The sequence below is a fragment of the Lepidochelys kempii genome, chromosome 9 (genome assembly GCF_965140285.1).
Source record: "Lepidochelys kempii isolate rLepKem1 chromosome 9, rLepKem1.hap1, whole genome shotgun sequence".
Taxonomy (NCBI): Eukaryota; Metazoa; Chordata; order Testudines; family Cheloniidae; genus Lepidochelys; species Lepidochelys kempii.
Genome location: NC_136388.1, coordinates 11,860,874 through 11,880,363, shown reverse-complemented (window position 1 = coordinate 11,880,363; position 19,490 = coordinate 11,860,874). Strand labels below are relative to the sequence as shown.

General features: G+C 38.2%; 1 protein-coding gene across 7 annotated transcripts in view; it reads left to right on the top strand.

Moving 5' to 3' along the window:
- PIK3CA (phosphatidylinositol-4,5-bisphosphate 3-kinase catalytic subunit alpha) overlaps positions 1 to 19,490 on the top strand; it is a 78,963-nt gene that overhangs the window by 50,988 nt on the left and 8,485 nt on the right. For 6 of the 7 annotated variants that reach the window (XR_013636323.1, XM_073359312.2, XM_073359313.2 and 3 more), the window contains 13 exons: positions 2,756 to 2,908; positions 3,030 to 3,164; positions 10,824 to 10,948; positions 11,329 to 11,410; positions 11,950 to 12,114; positions 12,751 to 12,854; positions 15,015 to 15,186; positions 15,579 to 15,685; positions 16,144 to 16,265; positions 17,012 to 17,090; positions 17,963 to 18,133; positions 18,702 to 18,819; positions 19,037 to 19,188. Coding sequence is in view for 6 of the 7 variants with exons in the window: in XM_073359312.2 (XP_073215413.1) it covers positions 2,756 to 2,908; positions 3,030 to 3,164; positions 10,824 to 10,948; positions 11,329 to 11,410; positions 11,950 to 12,114; positions 12,751 to 12,854; positions 15,015 to 15,186; positions 15,579 to 15,685; positions 16,144 to 16,265; positions 17,012 to 17,090; positions 17,963 to 18,133; positions 18,702 to 18,819; positions 19,037 to 19,188 (1,685 nt within the window). In the remaining variant the exon portion in view is untranslated. The remainder of the gene's footprint in view (positions 1 to 2,755; positions 2,909 to 3,029; positions 3,165 to 10,823; positions 10,949 to 11,328; positions 11,411 to 11,949; positions 12,115 to 12,750; positions 12,855 to 15,014; positions 15,187 to 15,578; positions 15,686 to 16,143; positions 16,266 to 17,011; positions 17,091 to 17,962; positions 18,134 to 18,701; positions 18,820 to 19,036; positions 19,189 to 19,490) is intronic. The other variant, XM_078854352.1, reaches the window with a different exon arrangement.

Below are 19,490 nucleotides of genomic sequence, written 5' to 3'. Positions count from 1 at the left end.
CGCATCAGAGAAGCTTTGAAAACCAGTTTCATGATTGGCCAGGCTACGGTGTGAAAGTTCTGTTTGTTTCTCCTTGATGAAACCCCCCGCCCTTTGGTTCACTCTACTTCCCTGTAAGCTAGCCACCATCCCCTCCTCCCTTCGATCACCACTTGCAGAGGCAATAAAGTCATTGTTGCTTCACATTCATGCATTCTTTATTCATTCATCACACAAATAGGGGGATGACTACCAAGGTAGCCCAGGAGGGGTGGTGGAGGAGGGAAGGAAAATGCCACACAGCACTTTAAAAGTTTACAACTTTAAAATTTATTGAATGCCAGCCTTCTTTTTTTTGGGCAATCCTCTGTGGCAGAGTGGTTGGTTGGCCGGTGGCCCTCCCACCGCGTTCTTGGGCGTCTGGGTGTGGAGGCTATGGAACTTGGGGAGGAGGGCGGTTGGTTACACAGGGGCTGTAGTGGCAGTCTGTGCTCCAGCTGCCTTTGCTGCAGCTCAACCATACACTGGAGCATACTGGTTTGGTCCTCCAGCAGCCTCAGCATTGAATCCTGCCTCCTCTCATCACGCTGCCGCCACATTTGAGCTTCAGCCCTGTCTTCAGCCCGCCACTTACTCTCTTCAGCCCTCCACCTCTTCTCCCGGTCATTTTGTGCTTTCCTGCACTCTGACATTATTTGCCTCCACGCATTCGTCTGTGCTCTGTCAGTGTGGGAGGACAGCATGAGCTCGGAGAACATTTCATCGCGAGTGCGTTTTTTTTTCTTTCTAAGCTTCACTAGCCTCTGGGAAGGAGAAGATCCTGTGATCATTGAAACACATGCAGCTGGTGGAGGAAAAAAAAAGGGACAGCGGTATTTAAAAAGACACATTTTATAAAACAGTGGCTACACTCTTTCAGGGTAAACCTTGCTGTTAACATTACATACATAGCACATGTGCTTTCGTTACAAGGTCGCATTTTGCCTCCCCCCACCGCGTGGCTACCCCCTCAATCTTACCCCCTCCTGTGGCTAACAGCGGGGAACATTTCTGTTTAGACACAGGCAAACAGCCCAGCAGGAATGGCCTCCTCTGAGTGTCCCCTGAAGAAAAGCACTCTATTTCAACCAGGTGACCATGAATGATATGTCACTCTCCTGAGGATAACACAGAGAGATAAAGAACGGATGTTGTTTGAACGCCAGCAAACATACACTGCAATGCTTTGTTGTACAATGATTCCCGAGTACATGTTACTGGCCTGGAGTGGTAAAGTGTCCTACCATGAAGGACGCAATAAGGCTGCCCTCCCCAGAAACCTTTTGCAAAGGCTTTGGGAGTACATCCAGGAGAGCCACAAATGCCAGGGCAAAGTAATCCTTTCACATGCTTGCTTTTAAACCATGTATAGTATTTTAAAAGGTACACTCACCGGAGGTCCCTTCTCTGCCTGCTGGGTCCAGGAGGCAGCCTTTGGTGGGTTCGGGGGGTACTGGCTCCAGGTCCAGGGTGAGAAACAGTTCCTGACTGTCGGGAAAACCAGTTTCTCCGCTTGCTTGCTGTGAGCTATCTACAACCTCATCATCATCTTCTTCTTCTTCGTCCCTAAAACCTGCTTCCGTATTGCCTCCATCTCCATTGAAGGAGTCAAACAACACGGCTGGGGTAGTGGTGGCTGAACCCCCTAAAATGGCATGCAGCTCATCATAGAAGCGGCATGTTTGGGGCTCTGACCCGGAGCGGCCGTTCGCCTCTCTGGTTTTCTGGTAGGCTTGCCTCAGCTCCTTAAGTTTCACACGGCACTGCTTCGGGTCCCTGTTATGGCCTCTGTCCTTCATGCCCTGGGAGATTTTGACAAAGGTTTTGGCATTTCGAAAACTGGAACGGAGTTCTGATAGCATGGATTCCTCTCCCCATACAGCGATGAGATCCCGTACCTCCCGTTCAGTCCATGCTGGAGCTCTTTTGCGATTCTGGGACTCCATCATGGTCACCTGTGCTGATGAGCTCTGCATGGTCACCTGCAGCTTGCCACGCTGGCCAAACAGGAAATGAGATTCAAAAGTTCGTGGTTCTTTTCCTGTCTACCTGGCCAGTGCATCTGAGTCGAGAGTGCTGTCCAGAGCTGTCACAATGGAGCACTCTGGGATAGCTCCCGGAGGCCAGTACCGTTGAATTGTGTCCACAGTACCCCAAATTCGAGCCGGCAAGGCCGATTTAAGCGCTAATCCACTTGTCAGGGTGGAGTAAGGAAATCAATTTTAAGAGCCCTTTAAGTCGAAATAAAGGGCTTCATCATGTGGACAGGTGCAGATTTACATCAATTTAATGCTGCTAAATTCGACCTAAAGTCCTAGTGTAGACCAGGGCTAAGTTAAGTATCCTCACGCCTTATTGTCAGCTGTCTAAATGGGCATCTTGATTATCACTACAGAAGTTTTTTTTCTCCTGCTGATAATAGCTCATCTTAATTAATTAGCCTCTTACAGTTTGTATGGCAACTTCCACCTTCTCTCTGTGTGATATATCTTCTTACTATATGTTCCATTCTATGCATCTGATGAAGTGGGCTGTAGCCCACAAAAGCTTATGCTGTAATAAATTTTAGTCTCTAAGGTGCCACAGGTATTCCTGTTCTTTTTATAATTGTGTGATTCCATAGTTCAGTTTTTCAAAAATCTTTTTCCTCCTCCCTTTATTTCTTGAAATCCAATATTGTACTATAACTTGATCACTCTTCACTCTCATTTATTAATGATCATTTGATCTTTTAAAGGAACACTGCCCATTGGCTTGGGGAAATATAAACATGTTTGATTATACAGACACTCTTGTATCTGGGAAAATGGCTTTGAATCTGTGGCCTGTGCCGCATGGGCTGGAAGATCTGCTAAATCCTATTGGCGTTACTGGGTCAAATCCGAATAAGGTAAATTGATGCTTATATTCTAATTTCAGCCTTAGTAACACACATCGACTTGTTTAGATTATAATGATTTCTAATTTATAATTTTGTTTCAGAACAATCATGAAAATTCTTTTTTCCTCAGGAAACTCCATGTTTAGAGCTGGAATTTGATTGGTTTAGCAGCCCTGTAAAGTTTCCAGACATGACAGTGACTGAAGAACATGCCAATTGGACTATATCTCGAGAACTAGGGTTTAACTACAGCCATGCGGGGCTGGTAAGGGGAATTTACTTTCCAGGATTAGTTACTAAAACTTTAAAAATATATGCACATTTTGAAGTGCTTTATTTGTGGGGGGAAATATTTTATATCAAAATACATGGAGCCAAATTCATTTTTGATAAACACCAGACAAAAAATGGCCAACAGGTTCTGTCTCTTGCAGTAAAACATATTGATGCTTCACTGATCAACCAAAATCTTTTAAGGGTATAACTGTGTCTTACTGTACAAACAGTTCTGGACTTTTTTCCAGCTTATATAAGCAATTTGTCTGGTTGTCTGAACGTTAAGTTGATTTTGCAAAAAATGTAACAGGGTTAGATTCTCCATCAGTGGCACTATTTCTTTTAATTTTTTGCTCCCTCTTCTCCCTCCCTCCTTCCCTCCCTCCCTCCCACAATTTCTTGTCTGTTGTATATAGGTTTTATCTTTGAAAAATCTTTCTTTTATAGTCTGTAATATGCTTGTAACTTCTTCGGCAATGCTGATATCTAAGTTTTATGTTCTAGCAAACTGCCACAAGTTAACTTTATTAGCAGTCAGAGATACTGTCTCTTGAGCTGAACCCCATGCATTCTGAGATTCGGTGGTCTTGAAATTTACCACCAAATCGATCCCTTGCTTCAAATGCTGAGCTTCCTTTTTTTTAATTAAATTACATTTTTAGCCCTGGTGATTAAATAGAAAACCTCAAAAATGTGAATGAAAACCAATTCAATGTTTTCTTCCTGAAACAATAGCTCTTAGATGTAAACTCATTCACATCAAAAGACTGTTGGCACTGAAACCTAAAAATGGTAGTTTAGGTCCAGTTTACTTCAGAATCCCATGGAGGCCGTGAGTATATGGTGTAACCTTAGAAGACTGATGCTAAGTGCTTTTCGGAACCATTCAGACAGTTTTATTTTGTAAATCTGTTTTGTTCTGGCTGGGACAAATATGAGTGGCGCTGCCATCCCAAGAGCTAGGTCGCAGTACCACTCAGTCATGTTTGGCCTGGCTGCCTCCACAAATCTCCCTGAAATTAATCTGAAAATGTTGGTCAGTGTGGACTGCACTGTGTCTGCAAAGTCTTCAGAATGCTTTCCCCTGCCCACAAGCGCAACCTCAGTCTTGCTTGGGTTCAGTTTCAGCCAGCTGTTCTTTGTCCTTGAGCTGAACTTATCCAGGCACTGGGCCACCCTGGTGGTAGTGGCCTGGCCATGTGTGGCAAATGATAAGTAGGGCTCTGTGTTGTCTACATATTGCAGGGTGAATAGAAATCAATGATTTATTTTGAAAAACTAAAACACAGTTTTTATTTAAATCAGATATTTTTTATTTTATTTAAATTGTTTTTTAAAAATAACTCTTTCTTTAAAATGAAATCTGAATGTAATACAAAATATGTTAAATCCTAAACTTTTTATAATCTCAAAACATTTTAAATGAAAAATAAATATGTTGAATCCATGAGCCCTCTATCAAAAACTGAGTTAAAGGCTGCTTTTTTATGAAGAATGTAAATGGGAAAATATCTAACTTTTTGCGATCAAGGTTTATGAATATGGCACAGTAGATCATGTACTGTATTAAAGGCTTGTTTTGTTTAATAAACACACAACAGCATATAAAATTTATTTTTAATTAAATTCTAGTTGCTATCCTAATGCAGCTTGACACAAATCATGAGCAAAAAGTTAATTATCTAGTAAATAGGCAATATACGAGTCACCATTTTCTAACATGCTAAACATGTACAATTAATAAGAATCTGAAAATATTAAGCTATATATTTGCTTAAATAAAAGTATTAGTGTACCAAATCTATTTAGTTGTAAATCAGCATGTTTTAATGGTTATATCAACCAATGAGAATGCACCTTTCTTTAGAAAATAGTTGAAGTACAAATGGAAAAGTTGATTAAAATTGATTATTTAAATTGCCGTGATTTAAGTCATTCCACCCTGATCAGGTGTCAGCGAAGCACAATATCTCCTCTGAGCCACAGTGTCTCCTTTTCTTCTCTGGAGGAGGAGTAAGTTGTGATACCCCTTTATGTGACAGCATATATGCACCCCAGTTTGGCTTGTAGCCCTATTGAGACCTCACGGAGTAGGTTGGAAGCCGCCTCTGTACCCCCCCCCTCGCCCATCCCTACCCCCCACAATTCCTTTGTGCAGACATGTTGGTGCTAGGCATGATCTAACCCTACGTCGTCTGATTTTTGGAGTGGTTGAGACGTTTGAATCTGATTCGAGCAATGGGTGCTCAGTACCTCCAAGTCAGTTCATTTTATTAGGTGCCTAACTATACAATATTGGCTAACATCACCACCACCATCATCATTACTGTTGTAACTTACATGATCAAAAGTGTGAAAGAAATAAGTAGATACAGAAATAAAGACACAGCTTTATGAAGAGCTTCCTGTTTTTTTAAATTGTGATCAGAAAGAGGAAAGGAAAAGGGGGGACAAAGTTGACAAAAAATTAAGGTAACCTGATTAATGTTACTTTATGAACCAAAGGTGGTAACGTAGGAAGAGATGTGACAAGGGTTGATAAGGACCTGCATGTGAAAGAAGAAGGAAAGGGACAACTTTAAGAGAATACCAAAGTTGTGAGCTTGAGTACCTGAGGGACAGTGGAGTTGTCTGAAACTGTGGAAGAAAGGGGGAAAAGAAAAAAGACAAAGTTTACATGTTTGACAGTCAAGGATTGAGGAAGCAGAAGAAGATACTGAAGAAACAGGAAGAGATGCAATCCTTGATAGATGAGGGGTAGATCTGAGAGTCACTGGCATAGAGGTCATCCTTAAGTATGAGGTCGTACAAGGAAAAGAGAAGGGGGGCTGAGGCAGACATCTGAAAAACACCAACAAAGTTGAAGTGTGATGATAAATCAAAGGCAACACTGAAGGAGATTACATGCAGGTGAAGAACCAGGAAAGAAAGGACTGTAAATCCACATAAGATGATAGTTTTGAGAGCTGGGTGGTCAACAGCATAAAAGTAGCAAAGACTGAAGAGAATGAGTATGGTCCTTAGGATTGGCAAGGGAGAGATTAGTAGTGACTATAGTGAGGGTTTGTAAATTTAGTGGTTTCTAAAATATTCATCTCTACAGTAGCTGAAACCTGTCTAGGTTCTTACTTTGAGCCCATGACTGTGGTACCTTTAAAAATTACAAAGCACTCTCCTGAATGTCCCCATTTCTCTTTCTTCAACGTGAAAGTAATAGTGTGCATTAGGTGAGAGTTATGCTTCAGAATGCTGTAGTTTTCTCCCACCTATAGAACAGATTAGTAGCGGGGGTCCTCTGCTTATCACAGATGGACACAAAATTCTCATAATTAATTACCAGTCCAAATCATCTCAACTGCAGAAGCTGCTTTAAAGTAGGAACGAGGCAGACTTGCAGAATCTAGAAGTTGGGGTTGCATATCTGATGCATATTTGTATCTTCTTGATTGACTGTAAATCTTGAAAGGACAGATACTTTTTAATTTTTTAGAGGCTTTCTGGTTTCTTTAAGGCTCGAATATAGCCATCTCAGTACTGTTTCTTCTATCCTTAGCTGAAACTAGAAAGTGCAGAGAAGTATACATTCTAATAGTTTTTAAAGGCACAACAAAGACGATGTGATACATTTTGAACTTCAAAAATATTCAGGGTTTGTTTTTGAAGGTTAGGGTGATGGGTGGGCGTTTATTTCCTATTGAACCAGCTTGCTTGTCCCTATGATACTCAGGAGCGAGATCATAGCAGTTAGAGGAGGAGAAAGGTGTATTAGCATCCATTTCCATGTCAAACCAGTAATGCATAATGCTACTCATACTCTCTCCTTTTTCTCCTTTTGTGTTTTTTTTCGCATTGCTCCCTACTAAAACTCTAATAATCTACTTTGTGTCTGCCAAGTATCCTCTTGCTGCTCCTTCTAATCCCTCTTTTAAAACATTTTTCATAAAATCTTCCTAAATTTGTCTCATCACTATTGATATCTCCACAGCATACCTGTTGTTCCTTTTATTGTCTTACCTGTTTTTATCTTGTAAACTCTTTGGGGCAGGAGCTGTGTGTTCTGTAAAGTACTGCGTGTTTTTATGGCTGTATAATAGTAATGACACCAAGTAACTTGAAAATAAAACTTTGGACAAGACAATGTATGCTACACATTCAAGATCTGACACTGGCTTAGAGTTTACCAATTACCAATATACTTGTTTAAAATTTTTGACACGTTAGTCCCAAATGCTCTGGAAACCACCAGGCCAAGTTACCATAGTGGTGTTCTATAAAACATCTTCTGTTAACATACGAAACAATAGACATGTATTTTTGTTTAATTTTGAAATGCACTATGTTGCACTTTTAACCAATAAATTAGTAGAAATATTTAAGATCCGGTATAGATACTGTTATAATGGAGCATTTATAGATCCATTGTTACTTCAGATATTTCAGACGCTTTCTCAAATATTAAATTTATATATTATCTACTTTACTGTCCCACACTTCATAGAATTTCAAGTTTTTGATGTTGACCTCAACAGGATAAATGCATTTTCCCACTGGGCTTGACCTAAACCATGAACTTTCTGACCTAATATACAGGTACATTTTGTCTTATGATCCAACATGTGCAAATAGTTTTAAACCTTATTTTACAGTGGTATTAATTGAAGGTCAAGAAAATGTAGTGATTTTTTTCAAATTTATAGTGAATTAAAAGCAAAACTAGATTTGAACTGAGCTTCCTAATTCCTAGTCACTTTGTCAACTTGAAATCTAGTCAGTTTTGAAAAATGAGTTTCCAGTGCTACCCATGTCCCCTAAATCCACTTGCCAATGTATATAATATGCAAACAGATTTCCTTTCCCCCCTCCCCCCACCTTTTTTCTTTTTTTTTCCTGCCTGGTTGCTTTTCAACAAATACTCACACAAACAAGAAGGAAAACTGAATGACTTGTATAGGAAAAAGAGTGAACTAAAGAAACAAACTGAAAAATCATTTTGCTGTAATCAATTTAAGTTACAGTAATCTTCATTGTGTATAACAGCTGCAGCCATAAAAGGAATTTCAGAAGTGTGGTTTGTTTGTCCTTGAGTTGATGCTTTAACTCTAAACAGTAGCACATGGGCTAGTTCTGTTTCCTTATTTTTATTTGGCTTTGTTCTACTTACGATGAGCCTCTACCAGAAGCTAGATAAATACGTGCTTTTAAAAAGCTTTTAATATTTTTTTATAAATATGACTTTTTATAGGATTGAATATATAGCTTCCCCACTCCTGGCATGAATCTTTTATCCACTGACTTACCTCCCATAATTCTCTTTTGTCTTAAGGTTTTTTTTGGTTTTTGTTGTTTTGTTTTGTTTTTTCCATAGCATTTCTTGCTATAACATCAAGTGTATATCCCAGTTTTTGATGACTCCAAGACATTTGGAATAGACATTATTGTGCCATATCTACTATATGTTCTTTTAAAAAACATTTCCACTGGTGGCAGTTCTAAAGTGTTTGCCTCTTCTCTTTTCTGACTCCAATTCACTTGCTTCAGAAGCTGCACTCATTAAAGTGGACAGGCTAGAGTGGCTGGATTACTAATCAGGTGGGAGATGGGTGGGGAACAAGTCGAGGGATTTTCAGTAGATATGTGCTGCAAGGGAGTGTGATATGTTCATTCCCTTTGGAAATGCTCATGACCTAATTTAAGCCATTTTAAGTGTCCCCATATAACACCGTGAACCATGCCTTGTGTGAGTAACTATAATAATACAGTTTAAAAAAAAATGACCTAACTAAAACTGAAGGCAAAGCATAGTACTTCCAGTCTTAAGTATAGGTTATGTACCTTTTTTTAACTTGCAGTAGGCTATAATCTATCAGTTCCTTCTACATTAAAATATTTTATGTACATTTTAAGGCATAATACTCTTTAAAAGACCAAACAATATGTCTCTCTGTCTCTGGGTGATTCTGGTTTGCCTTGTTTCTCAAATGAGAACCAGCCACACTTACAAAAAAAATCTTCTTACCAAGATGTTCTAGGTAGTTCCACAATGATGTTACCCAGTAATCTAGCTCTGAAAGAGGGTTTCTGCAAACAAAATGGGAATTTCGGACAAAATTTAGTTTTTAATGCACGTTTCACATGGCAAAGGGGCTTACTCTTCACTTTTCCTTTTACCATATTTTATAACAACATATAACCATATATTTTATATGCATCCTGAAGAGCTCAAAATGTGAATTCAGATTTAAAGATGTGTGCAGTTGAATAGAATTAGATGTTTCTGCAGCATTTCAGCTTCTGACAAATAAATTGCAAAAATGATAGCACTTAAAAATAGAGCTGGATGAATAACTGATTTTTCAGTTTGCTGGCCGTACCAAAAAAATGGGAGAAATTTTGTTTTGAGTTGACCCAAAACAAAAAACTTTTGACTTTTTTAGACAAAGTTCAAAATAAAAAAAAATTGGCTTTGTTTTTTGTTTTTTTGTTTTTGTTTTTTGCTTCTTTCTGTTAAACTTCATTCAGTTTTATTTAATCAGTTGTTTTGAATCCAAAAATCAAGCAATCGAAAATCTTTTTTTTTTAAATGTCATAATAAAACATTTTGGATTTTTTTATCTGAAACAATTTGACAAGTTTAACACAAATTCACAAAATGTCTCAATCGAGCCAAATCTGTGGTTTTTGATGGAAACAAGTTTAAGATGAAAAATTTCACCATGCTCTGTGAATTGTGGCTTATGCTAAAGAGCATACCAAAGCCCTATATCACTAAAACCCCTTAGGAATTCAGTCTTTGTACAGTGCAAACCATTCCACAAACAAAATATCAGAAACTCCATTACCCTGGCATCATGCTGTAAAATGAAGAAGTTTTACACCAACCATAGACTAAAAGTTACTAAATTATTGGAGAAAGAAAGAAGGGGCAGAGGAGTCATGGGTGACCGAGCTGGTTTATTTGATTTTGTATCTATAAAATGCATCTATGTAACAGGTTCTGAACACATGAAATGACGCTTAATGAACTCAATCGCAGGATGCACCTAGCTCCCCTGAGGGTTACTTTGAGTGTCCCTACTCCTTTGGGGAATCTGTTCAGCATTAACGAACACTGGCTTTACAGTCACATTGGAAATCAATTTGAAACTCTCCCCCTGATTTTCCAAGTTTCCTGGACATGTTCCACACTTCCTCTCAGACCTCATATTCACGTATTTTTTTTCCCACACTCTGCTTCTCCATTCTTGGCTTTTTCTCTGTCCCCTTCCAGCAGATATCCTGAATAGTTTGCTAAATGAGGATGGGGTTGTCACTTTCATCTTGTGGTTTATGGGGCTCTTGCTAGAATCTCATTTGATGGTAGTGTGCCAACTGCTATTGTCCCTCCATCCAACTAATTTCTTTGGAATGATATCTCTGTCCGTGGTCGTAAGCAATTACAAAAATCAAAACACTATAAAGCTAGCACTGTTTAATCTTTTTTAAAATATAATACAGAGCTGCACTCGGATTGAAAGAAACAACCAACAGATTTTTAATAATAGAGTATAAATGATGCTACACTATATAAAAATACTATGTTTACATCAGGTATGTAGCTTGCGTGAGAGCAGAAGTGTGTGGAAGGATAATGTACCATTTTCTTTTACAGAGTAACAGGCTAGCTAGAGATAATGAATTAAGAGAAAGTGACAAAGAGCAACTCCGTGCAATTTGTACACGAGACCCTCTGTCTGAAATTACTGAGCAAGAGAAGGACTTCCTTTGGAGCCACAGGTATACAGAATCATAAAGATGGGGTTCTGGAATTCTCTAATTTCATAAAACCCATAATTGACTTGAATTCTGGCCTGTTGTTCAATATGTTCCTCCATGCTGTGGTTAGCATTTTAGGAAAGCATATATTAGTTTTATTCGCCTGTGGAGGAAAGCTGGTGATAGAAGTAATCCATTATGTGCCTCAGTTCTGCAAACTTACCTGTGTGGACAGATACCTGTGCCTATGCAGAGCCCTGCTGACTTCAGTGGGACTCTGCAGGCATAAAGGTAGATAATAATTCAGGATTGAAGGCCATAGTCTGCTGTGATCAAAGTAAAGCTACTTACTGTTTACCTCTAGTTTGTATATGCAAGTTACATTTTTTTCTCTTTTACAGACATTATTGTGTAAATACCCCAGAAATTCTACCCAAACTACTTTTGTCTGTTAAATGGAACTCTAGAGATGAAGTAGCCCAGGTAATATACCACGTTCAAGAAACTTCACTAAAAGACATTTTTAAACACAGTTTATCTTTGATTTTTAAAAATGATTTTCTTCAACTTGCATGAAAGTGAGCAATCATTAGTTAGAATATGTTCTGCTCATGCAACCCATTGGTTGGTGTGTGTTCTGTCCCGCTCTGTGCCTGATCCGCAGATGATGGTTCCAGAGCCTGACTGTTTAGTTCAAGAGCCTTATGCTTTTACCTCTAGAGGTCCCTGGTTCAATCCCTGATGTCTTGCTGACCAGTGAGTTACGCTGGGTTGACATTACTGACTATGGAATGACTGAGGTTGTAGTTCTTATTATAGCTTTTTTTATATAGTGGATAAAATATTTAGCAGGTTGTAGTTTCCATCAAGTTAGTCATTTGTGAGATCAAAGAGTAAATTCAGTTTATAAACAGGAAAATGATTGCTGGTCCTACATGGGTCTATTTCATAATTATTGTTTTGTCCATGCAACTGCTTAAAATGTCTGGATTATGTTGGGTTGCTGTTTTTGTTCCACACAGATGTACTGCTTGGTAAAAGACTGGCCTCCAATCAAGCCAGAACAGGCAATGGAGCTTTTGGACTGTAATTATCCTGACCCAATGGTGCGGGCATTTGCAGTTCGGTGTCTGGAGAAGTATTTGACAGATGACAAACTGTCTCAGTACTTAATCCAGCTAGTACAGGTACCCTAGCTTGTTCTGTTAAATTAGAGGTTATGTATATTTGTTGTTGACAATTGTTTTTAATTGTTGCTTCCTAAATCTGATGTAGCAAGAAGAAAGAGAAGAAATCTTGACAACAGTAATTCCCGAATGATTCTGGGGAATAGATAATAAATATAGTAGTTGCAATCTTGAAATATCAAACCTGGTTTATTTTACTGTAAATAGGATGAGAGATGTTAGGACCCTGCAAGGAGATACAGAGCTGTTCTGCTGATTCACACTGGCAGCCAGACCATTTATCTTTCTGTAGCATGGACTGGGCAGGCTCCCTGAAGAGGCAATTCTAGAAATCTTAGCAAAATGACCCTAAAATTTGGTTGGTGTCAGTTAAGTTAACAATAAAGGAAATGTCAGATAGGTGGTAAGTTTGGACCTTTATCCAGTGTGTGTACTGTTAAGCAGGGTTGGAACAATGCCTGCTAACATTTACAAACCCTAAAGTATGAGGGCCAGACATTCTTGAGTTATAAAATCCTTTTCCAGAATGTGGCTCTTCTTTTATGTAGTATGTGTCTGGATGTGTATTATCCATGGGAATATTTGCAAAATGAAAGCTACAGTTCCAAATTCTCATTTCTTCTTACCCATAAATAGGTTCTGAAATATGAGCAATATTTGGATAATCTGCTGGTGAGATTTTTACTCAAGAAGGCACTGACCAATCAAAGGATAGGACACTTTTTCTTTTGGCACTTAAAGTAAGTTTGTTTGGGAAGTTTTTTGGGTAATGGTGGGTTTCCACCAAGCTGTACCACAGTAGTTAGGGGTATGAAATGTCAGAAATGTTCTTTTTTCTTAAGTTATTACTACTATAAGGTTTTTTTGTTTTTTGTTTTCTATATAAGCAGCATGACTCCCCAGACAAAATTAGTTCTCAAATCTGTAGTCAGTTTAGGTGTCTAGAAGTTTGGAAAGATACAGAAGATAATGAACTACCTATTTTTGATATAGACGTTTTTTTGTAGTAGCCAGCATTGTATCTACGGTAGGAATGTCATGCTCAGTCACTGAAGAGAGCTGAATTCCTTCTCTGATGGGCTGAGGGTATAAATTTAGGGCCCCATACTCCCTCAATCCACAATAGATCTACTATTCTCAGTGGAAGGTTTATACAAAGATCAATAACTTTTAATTATTATTTATTTGTTCAGTACCTCGTTATTGCATTTAGTATCACTAAGTAAGAAAGTATGCTCCCCTTTAAGACCACCATTCTTCATTTGTCTTCTTCCTTTAGCCTCTTCTGTTTCTTTCAATCTTTCCTGCCCTCTAGTTAATGTTTACTGAAGCAGTCACTCTGGCTTTACTGTGTACTTATTCTGTTCCTATGATTAGACCTTTGTTGTTGCATTATATCATACGTAATCCCCACCATGGGTGCAGGGGACTGGACTAGATGACTGTCAAGGTCCCTTCTAGTCCTGTGATGCTATGTCATGATCATTGTTCCACTTTGTCTTTTCTATTTAAATCACTGCTGAAAGTGTAATGAAAAGTTTAAAAAATAGGTGGTGCATGATGTTGAAATTTAAATTAAGATTGCTGAGTAGTTAGTAACTGGGTGTGTACAGTGTGATTATCGGCAAATTCCACATTAACTGTAGATAATTAGCTCATCTCCATTGCTTGCTTTCTAAATTTAAGATATTTCAAATTACTTTTATATGCAAGAGCCTTTTAAAATTGCCTGTTGTGAAGAATGTGGGAATTATATGTATTTTATGAATATTTTTATATACACACACACACCCCCACACACACCCACACACCCCCTGTGGGTTTTGAAGTTACTGTGCTGCTGTCTAAAGGGCAACTAAGTTAAATCAGCCATAGTTAACTTACTTCTCTAGGAACCAAAAGTGAATGGCTGAGTGTAGACAATCCCGATGGACAGTGGAGCTGATAATTCCTTGGAGGTGTACCTTCACTAATGTGGAAATGGGCTCACAGACCCCATTGCAGGGGAGTGCAAGAGCTCCACTTGACACCTTTAGGGTTTCAGTGCAGGAACTTTCAAACAGAGAGATTGAATATAGTAGAAAAGCTGAGCTTCTGAGTCATAGGGATAGAGCAGGGGTGGGCAAACTTTTTGGCCCGAGGGCCACATTGGAGTTGCAAAACTGTATGGATGGCGGGATAGGGAAGGCTGTGCCTCCCCTAACAGCCTGGCCCCTGAACAATCCAACCCCCCCGCTCCCCACCCCCTTACCATGCCACTCAGAGCAGTAGAAGCTCGTGTCCATGCTGCTGCGCTCCCCGGCAGGAGCGACAGACCAGAACACTGGCAGTGCGGTGATCTGAGGCTGTGCGGGAGGGGGACAGTAGGGGAGGGGCTGGGAGCTCAGAGGCCATGCAGGATGGTCCCACGGGCCATAGTTTTTCCACCTCTGGGATTGAGGGTCTGCAGAGAAGCAGGCAGTAACTTGGTCCCTGGGAAAACAGGAAGGGTGTCAAGGCTAAATTGGGCCTACCTAGTTGCATGAGGTAAATGCTACATTTGGGCAAGGCTGTATGCTTTAGTTATTTTTAAACCTTTTCTCTCTGCTTATGATGTTCCTGTGGATGGATAAATCATACTGTTTTGAACAAGCTGTTCTGTCACTGTGTTTACCAGGGGATCACAGCTCCCAGAGTGGGATCTACAGCAGAGACCAAAACCAGTTGGACCTGCTGAGGTAATATAGGTGATAAGCAGGAGGTGCTGTAGCCTGGTCTGTTGTCTAAAAGTGGGCTGAATTGTAGAATTCCATTCTGAGAGAAGTTTGCCAACTGAGAAAAGGGCTTAGGGACAGCATCAGTCCTGAACAGTAATACCGGTAAACGTTCTTCTTTTACCTGTAAATGTTCTCTTTTGATAGGTCTGAAATGCACAATAAGAATGTAAGCCAGAGATTTGGTTTACTTTTGGAGTCCTACTGTCGAGCATGTGGGATGTACCTAAAACATTTGAGCAGGCAGGTGGAGGCTATGGAGAAACTGATAAACCTCACAGATATTCTCAAGCAGGAGAAGAAGGATGAGACACAAAAGGTATTAGTGTTATCAGAATACAAGAATTAAGTATGTTTAAAAGTAGTTTAATAAGAATTGGGTCTTTACTTGGTTAGTTAAAATAGTGTGATATTGTTTACTTCAGTAGGTAATAAAATTCCTTACCAGGTGTTGGAGATATTTTTACTGTACCCACTGTTGTTGGCCAGTTGAGTAGGTCATTTGAATAGAAGTTATGTCATACAACTATTTTCAGGTAATATGAAAATAATGCTTCAGTTCTGGTGATATATGACGAATGTGGGATTGTTTGTTTTTTGACACTTGCATTACACAAAATTACATCTTAAATCAAAATTAAACCCCAGCATGTATGTACATCTTTCTCATATCATCAAAAAGCTCTCAAATTAAATGTGATTACCCTTCAGGTACAGATGAAGTTTCTTGTTGAACAAATGAGGCGGCCAGATTTCATGGATGCTTTACAAGGCTTTATTTCGCCTCTTAACCCTGCTCATCAGCTGGGAAATCTTAGGTATGTTCTTCCCTTTTGGAATTTAAGTAGTCCATTTTTCTGAAATTAGTGCATCTTGGAAAAGATTTTAAAATTTGCAAATGTACTAAGAAAATTGTATAGTGGATACCTTTTTTTGACCTTCAGCCGGTAGCATCAGTAGAACAACTTTAAATGACCACAGAATAATGCTTGTAATTTTTGTGACGAACCTTATTATTTGGCCAGAAGTGATGCTGCCTAAAGATTATATACACCCAGTTCCCTTGTCAGGCAGCACAAGCTAGTGCACTTCTTGCTTTAAGTTTAAGGCTAAAGAATGAAAATTTGTTGTTAACTGTCCATCTCGGCCCATCATAGTGTTATATCAGCCATAAATGTTGGGGGAAGGAAAGGTGAAGAGAGCAGGAATACTACAAAAGCACCATTCACTGATGTCAACAATACACTTATTTAGAAGAAATCTTATCTTTTTGTAGGCTTGAGGAGTGCAGGATTATGTCCTCTGCAAAAAGGCCACTGTGGTTGAACTGGGAAAACCCAGATATTATGTCTGAACTGTTGTTTCAAAACAATGAAATCATCTTTAAAAATGGAGATGGTAAGGGCACAAAATACATGCATATCCTGGTTAACATATTTTGTGTGTTTATACATAAGCTTCTCTTCTCATACCTTGCTTGTTGACTTAAAGTTTTTTTTATAAATAATTTATAGAATACATGTTAAAGAAATACACATACCTTGTTTGGCTTTGCTAATTTAAGTTTCTAAAGAAATGGGTATGTAAAAAATGAACAGACAAACACATGCACAGTATTTTTGTAGCTGTGCTCCTAGGCTATGCTTTTTCAAACACTCATTCTCTTTTATAACAGTATTTTGAACTGTTTTTTCCTCTTAGAACATGACTCGTGTATGCACTGTACTTTCCGTAGTATTGAAATTGATTTGCCTAATATTTTCGTAGGGTCACTCTGTGCTTATCATAACATTATTTAACTGTAATACTATTCAAATGTTAAAATGCTTTAGAATATTTGCTCTCATTTGTAAAGCCATGTTTGATGTCTGTCTCATTAATCCACGCAGATTTTAAAGTTGTATATTACTAATCTGTCTTGAAACTACCTTAACTCTTTTACATTAATCCTTAAACATTAAAGGTTGCTTTTGACTTCTGCATAATGATCATACATTTTAGAGAACGTAACTTTAGTGAAATACACAACCTACTCTCCCACTCTAAAATATATTGGGGGGAAAATAATAAAATGGCATGTTACAAAAAGCTTTCATGCTAATCTTATAAAATCCACAACATCTGTATGTACTTGAATATTTCAGATTTACGTCAGGACATGCTGACACTTCAGATCATTCGAATTATGGAAAACATCTGGCAAAATCAGGGTCTTGATCTTCGGTGAGCAACAGAAAGTATTCTCAAGTGCCATTCTTAATGTTTTCTGTTTAACCTAATTACTACATATGGTTCCTTTCCTTTTCCATGAAAAACAAATTTAATACTTAAAGTGATTTGTAAGCATGTTTCTGTATGTTATACTGTAACTTTTTTTATAGCTTCAAGATATCCAAAATATTGGGGTCTATAAACTGATCTGTGCCTTATGTGCAAATTTATTTCAGTCTAGTTCCAGGGAATGGCCATCAGTAAGACTAGCATTATTGCGGTACATGGGTTTCCATTACCATTTTATAATATTGACAGGTAATAGATCTGGAAATGTATTTTTAAAATTTCATGTGGGGTTTTCGTAAAGCAGGCTTTACTTAAGCTTTATTCTGTATTATGCGTTTCTGGTAGCACTCAGGTTGTGCTGAATGTTCCCTTTCTTAAAGTCCGGAGACTGTCCTGCCCTTAGTATTAAAGTCTGAAGATGTGTACAGAAATATATCTTGATAAATCTACCTACATTTTGAAAGTTCCATTAATGATTATTTATAATATTCAGAGGTATTGCGGAAACCACTAGTAATTTTCAGCTTAAATCTTTTCCCAGTATAAAACTAGGAAATAAATTGCCAGATACAGTGGCCGCATTGTCAGGCACATTATTGAACTCTAGTGTTCTTGCACACTTTTTTTCTCAACACTTCTGATAATACAGCTGTAGGGTTTTCAAATGTATTTTCAGCAGAACCCTATGAAGTAAATCCAGTAATAGATGGTATTGATCTGAATAAGGTTACTAACCAGAATGTGCATATTTTGTACTGTTTAAAATGCTTTGTCTGAAAACTTGCTCTTTATAATGTTTTTTTTTTTTCTTCCAGGATGTTGCCTTATGGCTGTTTGTCTATTGGTGATTGTGTGGGACTTATTGAGGTGGTGAGAAGCTCTCACACAATTATGCAGATTCAGTGTAAAGGTGGTCTAAAGGGCGCATTGCAGTTCAATAGCCACACATTACATCAGTGGCTCAAGGACAAAAACAAAGGAGAAATGTGAGTTTTTACTTTTCATTTACTTACTCTCCTTCTTAATTCACCTGTTTTGTTTTTTTGATGGAGGCCTCAAAACAGAAATATTTCATGCCCCCCTTCTTGAAGTGGGAAACTAAGTCATACAATGATACTCCACGCCTGGTATTTTTGCTATCCGTAGCTCTCCTCTTGAGGTTAAGGCATTGTGTGATATCATTGTGACAATGCAGCAGTTGGCAAAAAATTGGCAATTTAAGATATACACTTGCACAAATACATGGTTTAAATCTGAATTTGCATTAGTAGCTTATCAGAGTGAAAATTTCTTTTCTGTGTCTTTAAGAAAGTTGCTCTAACGGTGAGTTTATTATTATTTTTTTATCTTATTCCAGGTATTGTTGTATTCCAAGAATGCTGAATCTCTACCTAGCTTTTTGATTCAGTTCAATGATAAAATCCAAGTAGTCTTGATTTGCGTGTTTTCCATAAGCTAGTATACACATATCTTTCATTACATGCATGTTATTTCTGCACTTCTGTGGTGTTAGAACTTCAGAAGAATAATGCCTCCAGTGTTTGTTTTCAACAGGTATGATGCAGCTATTGATTTGTTTACACGGTCTTGCGCTGGCTATTGTGTTGCTACCTTCATATTGGGAATTGGTGATCGTCACAATAGTAACATCATGGTGAAAGATGACGGACAAGTAAGATACTATTTTGCAAAAAGTCTCTCTCTACAAATATTTGCGTATGTAATATGTCATCATCCATTTGTCTGATGTATAGACACTAATTGTATGGCATATTGGTGTTTGGATCACAAAATCCAAGCAAAAATTAGATGAACTGATATTACTATGAAAGCTGTTTAAATATGCAGAATAATTTTAAAATATGTAACCATTTTCTTCCTTTTTAAAGCTGTTTCACATTGATTTTGGACACTTCCTTGATCACAAAAAGAAAAAATTTGGTTACAAACGAGAGCGTGTGCCATTTGTCTTAACGCAAGATTTCTTAATAGTGATTAGTAAAGGAGCCCAAGAATGTACCAAAACAAGGGAATTTGAAAGGTAAGCCATTTTTTAATTGAGCAGTTATTTCACATAAATCAAAATATACAAAAACTGATTAAATATTTTTGGGTATATCTTGTAGCAAAATCTCTGTCCTAGATGTAATAAGGAACCAATGATCTTTAATACTCTGGCCTTTGACTTGAATCAAGCTATGTGCTGTAAGACCCTGTATAGGTACCTGTAGAGCTTAATGTAACAAAGAAACATACTGCAGGCATACAATGTTACATTAATTCAGTTGTGGGGGGACACATCTCTTTCAAATCGTCCACCCAGGATAGATCTTTTATGGTTCT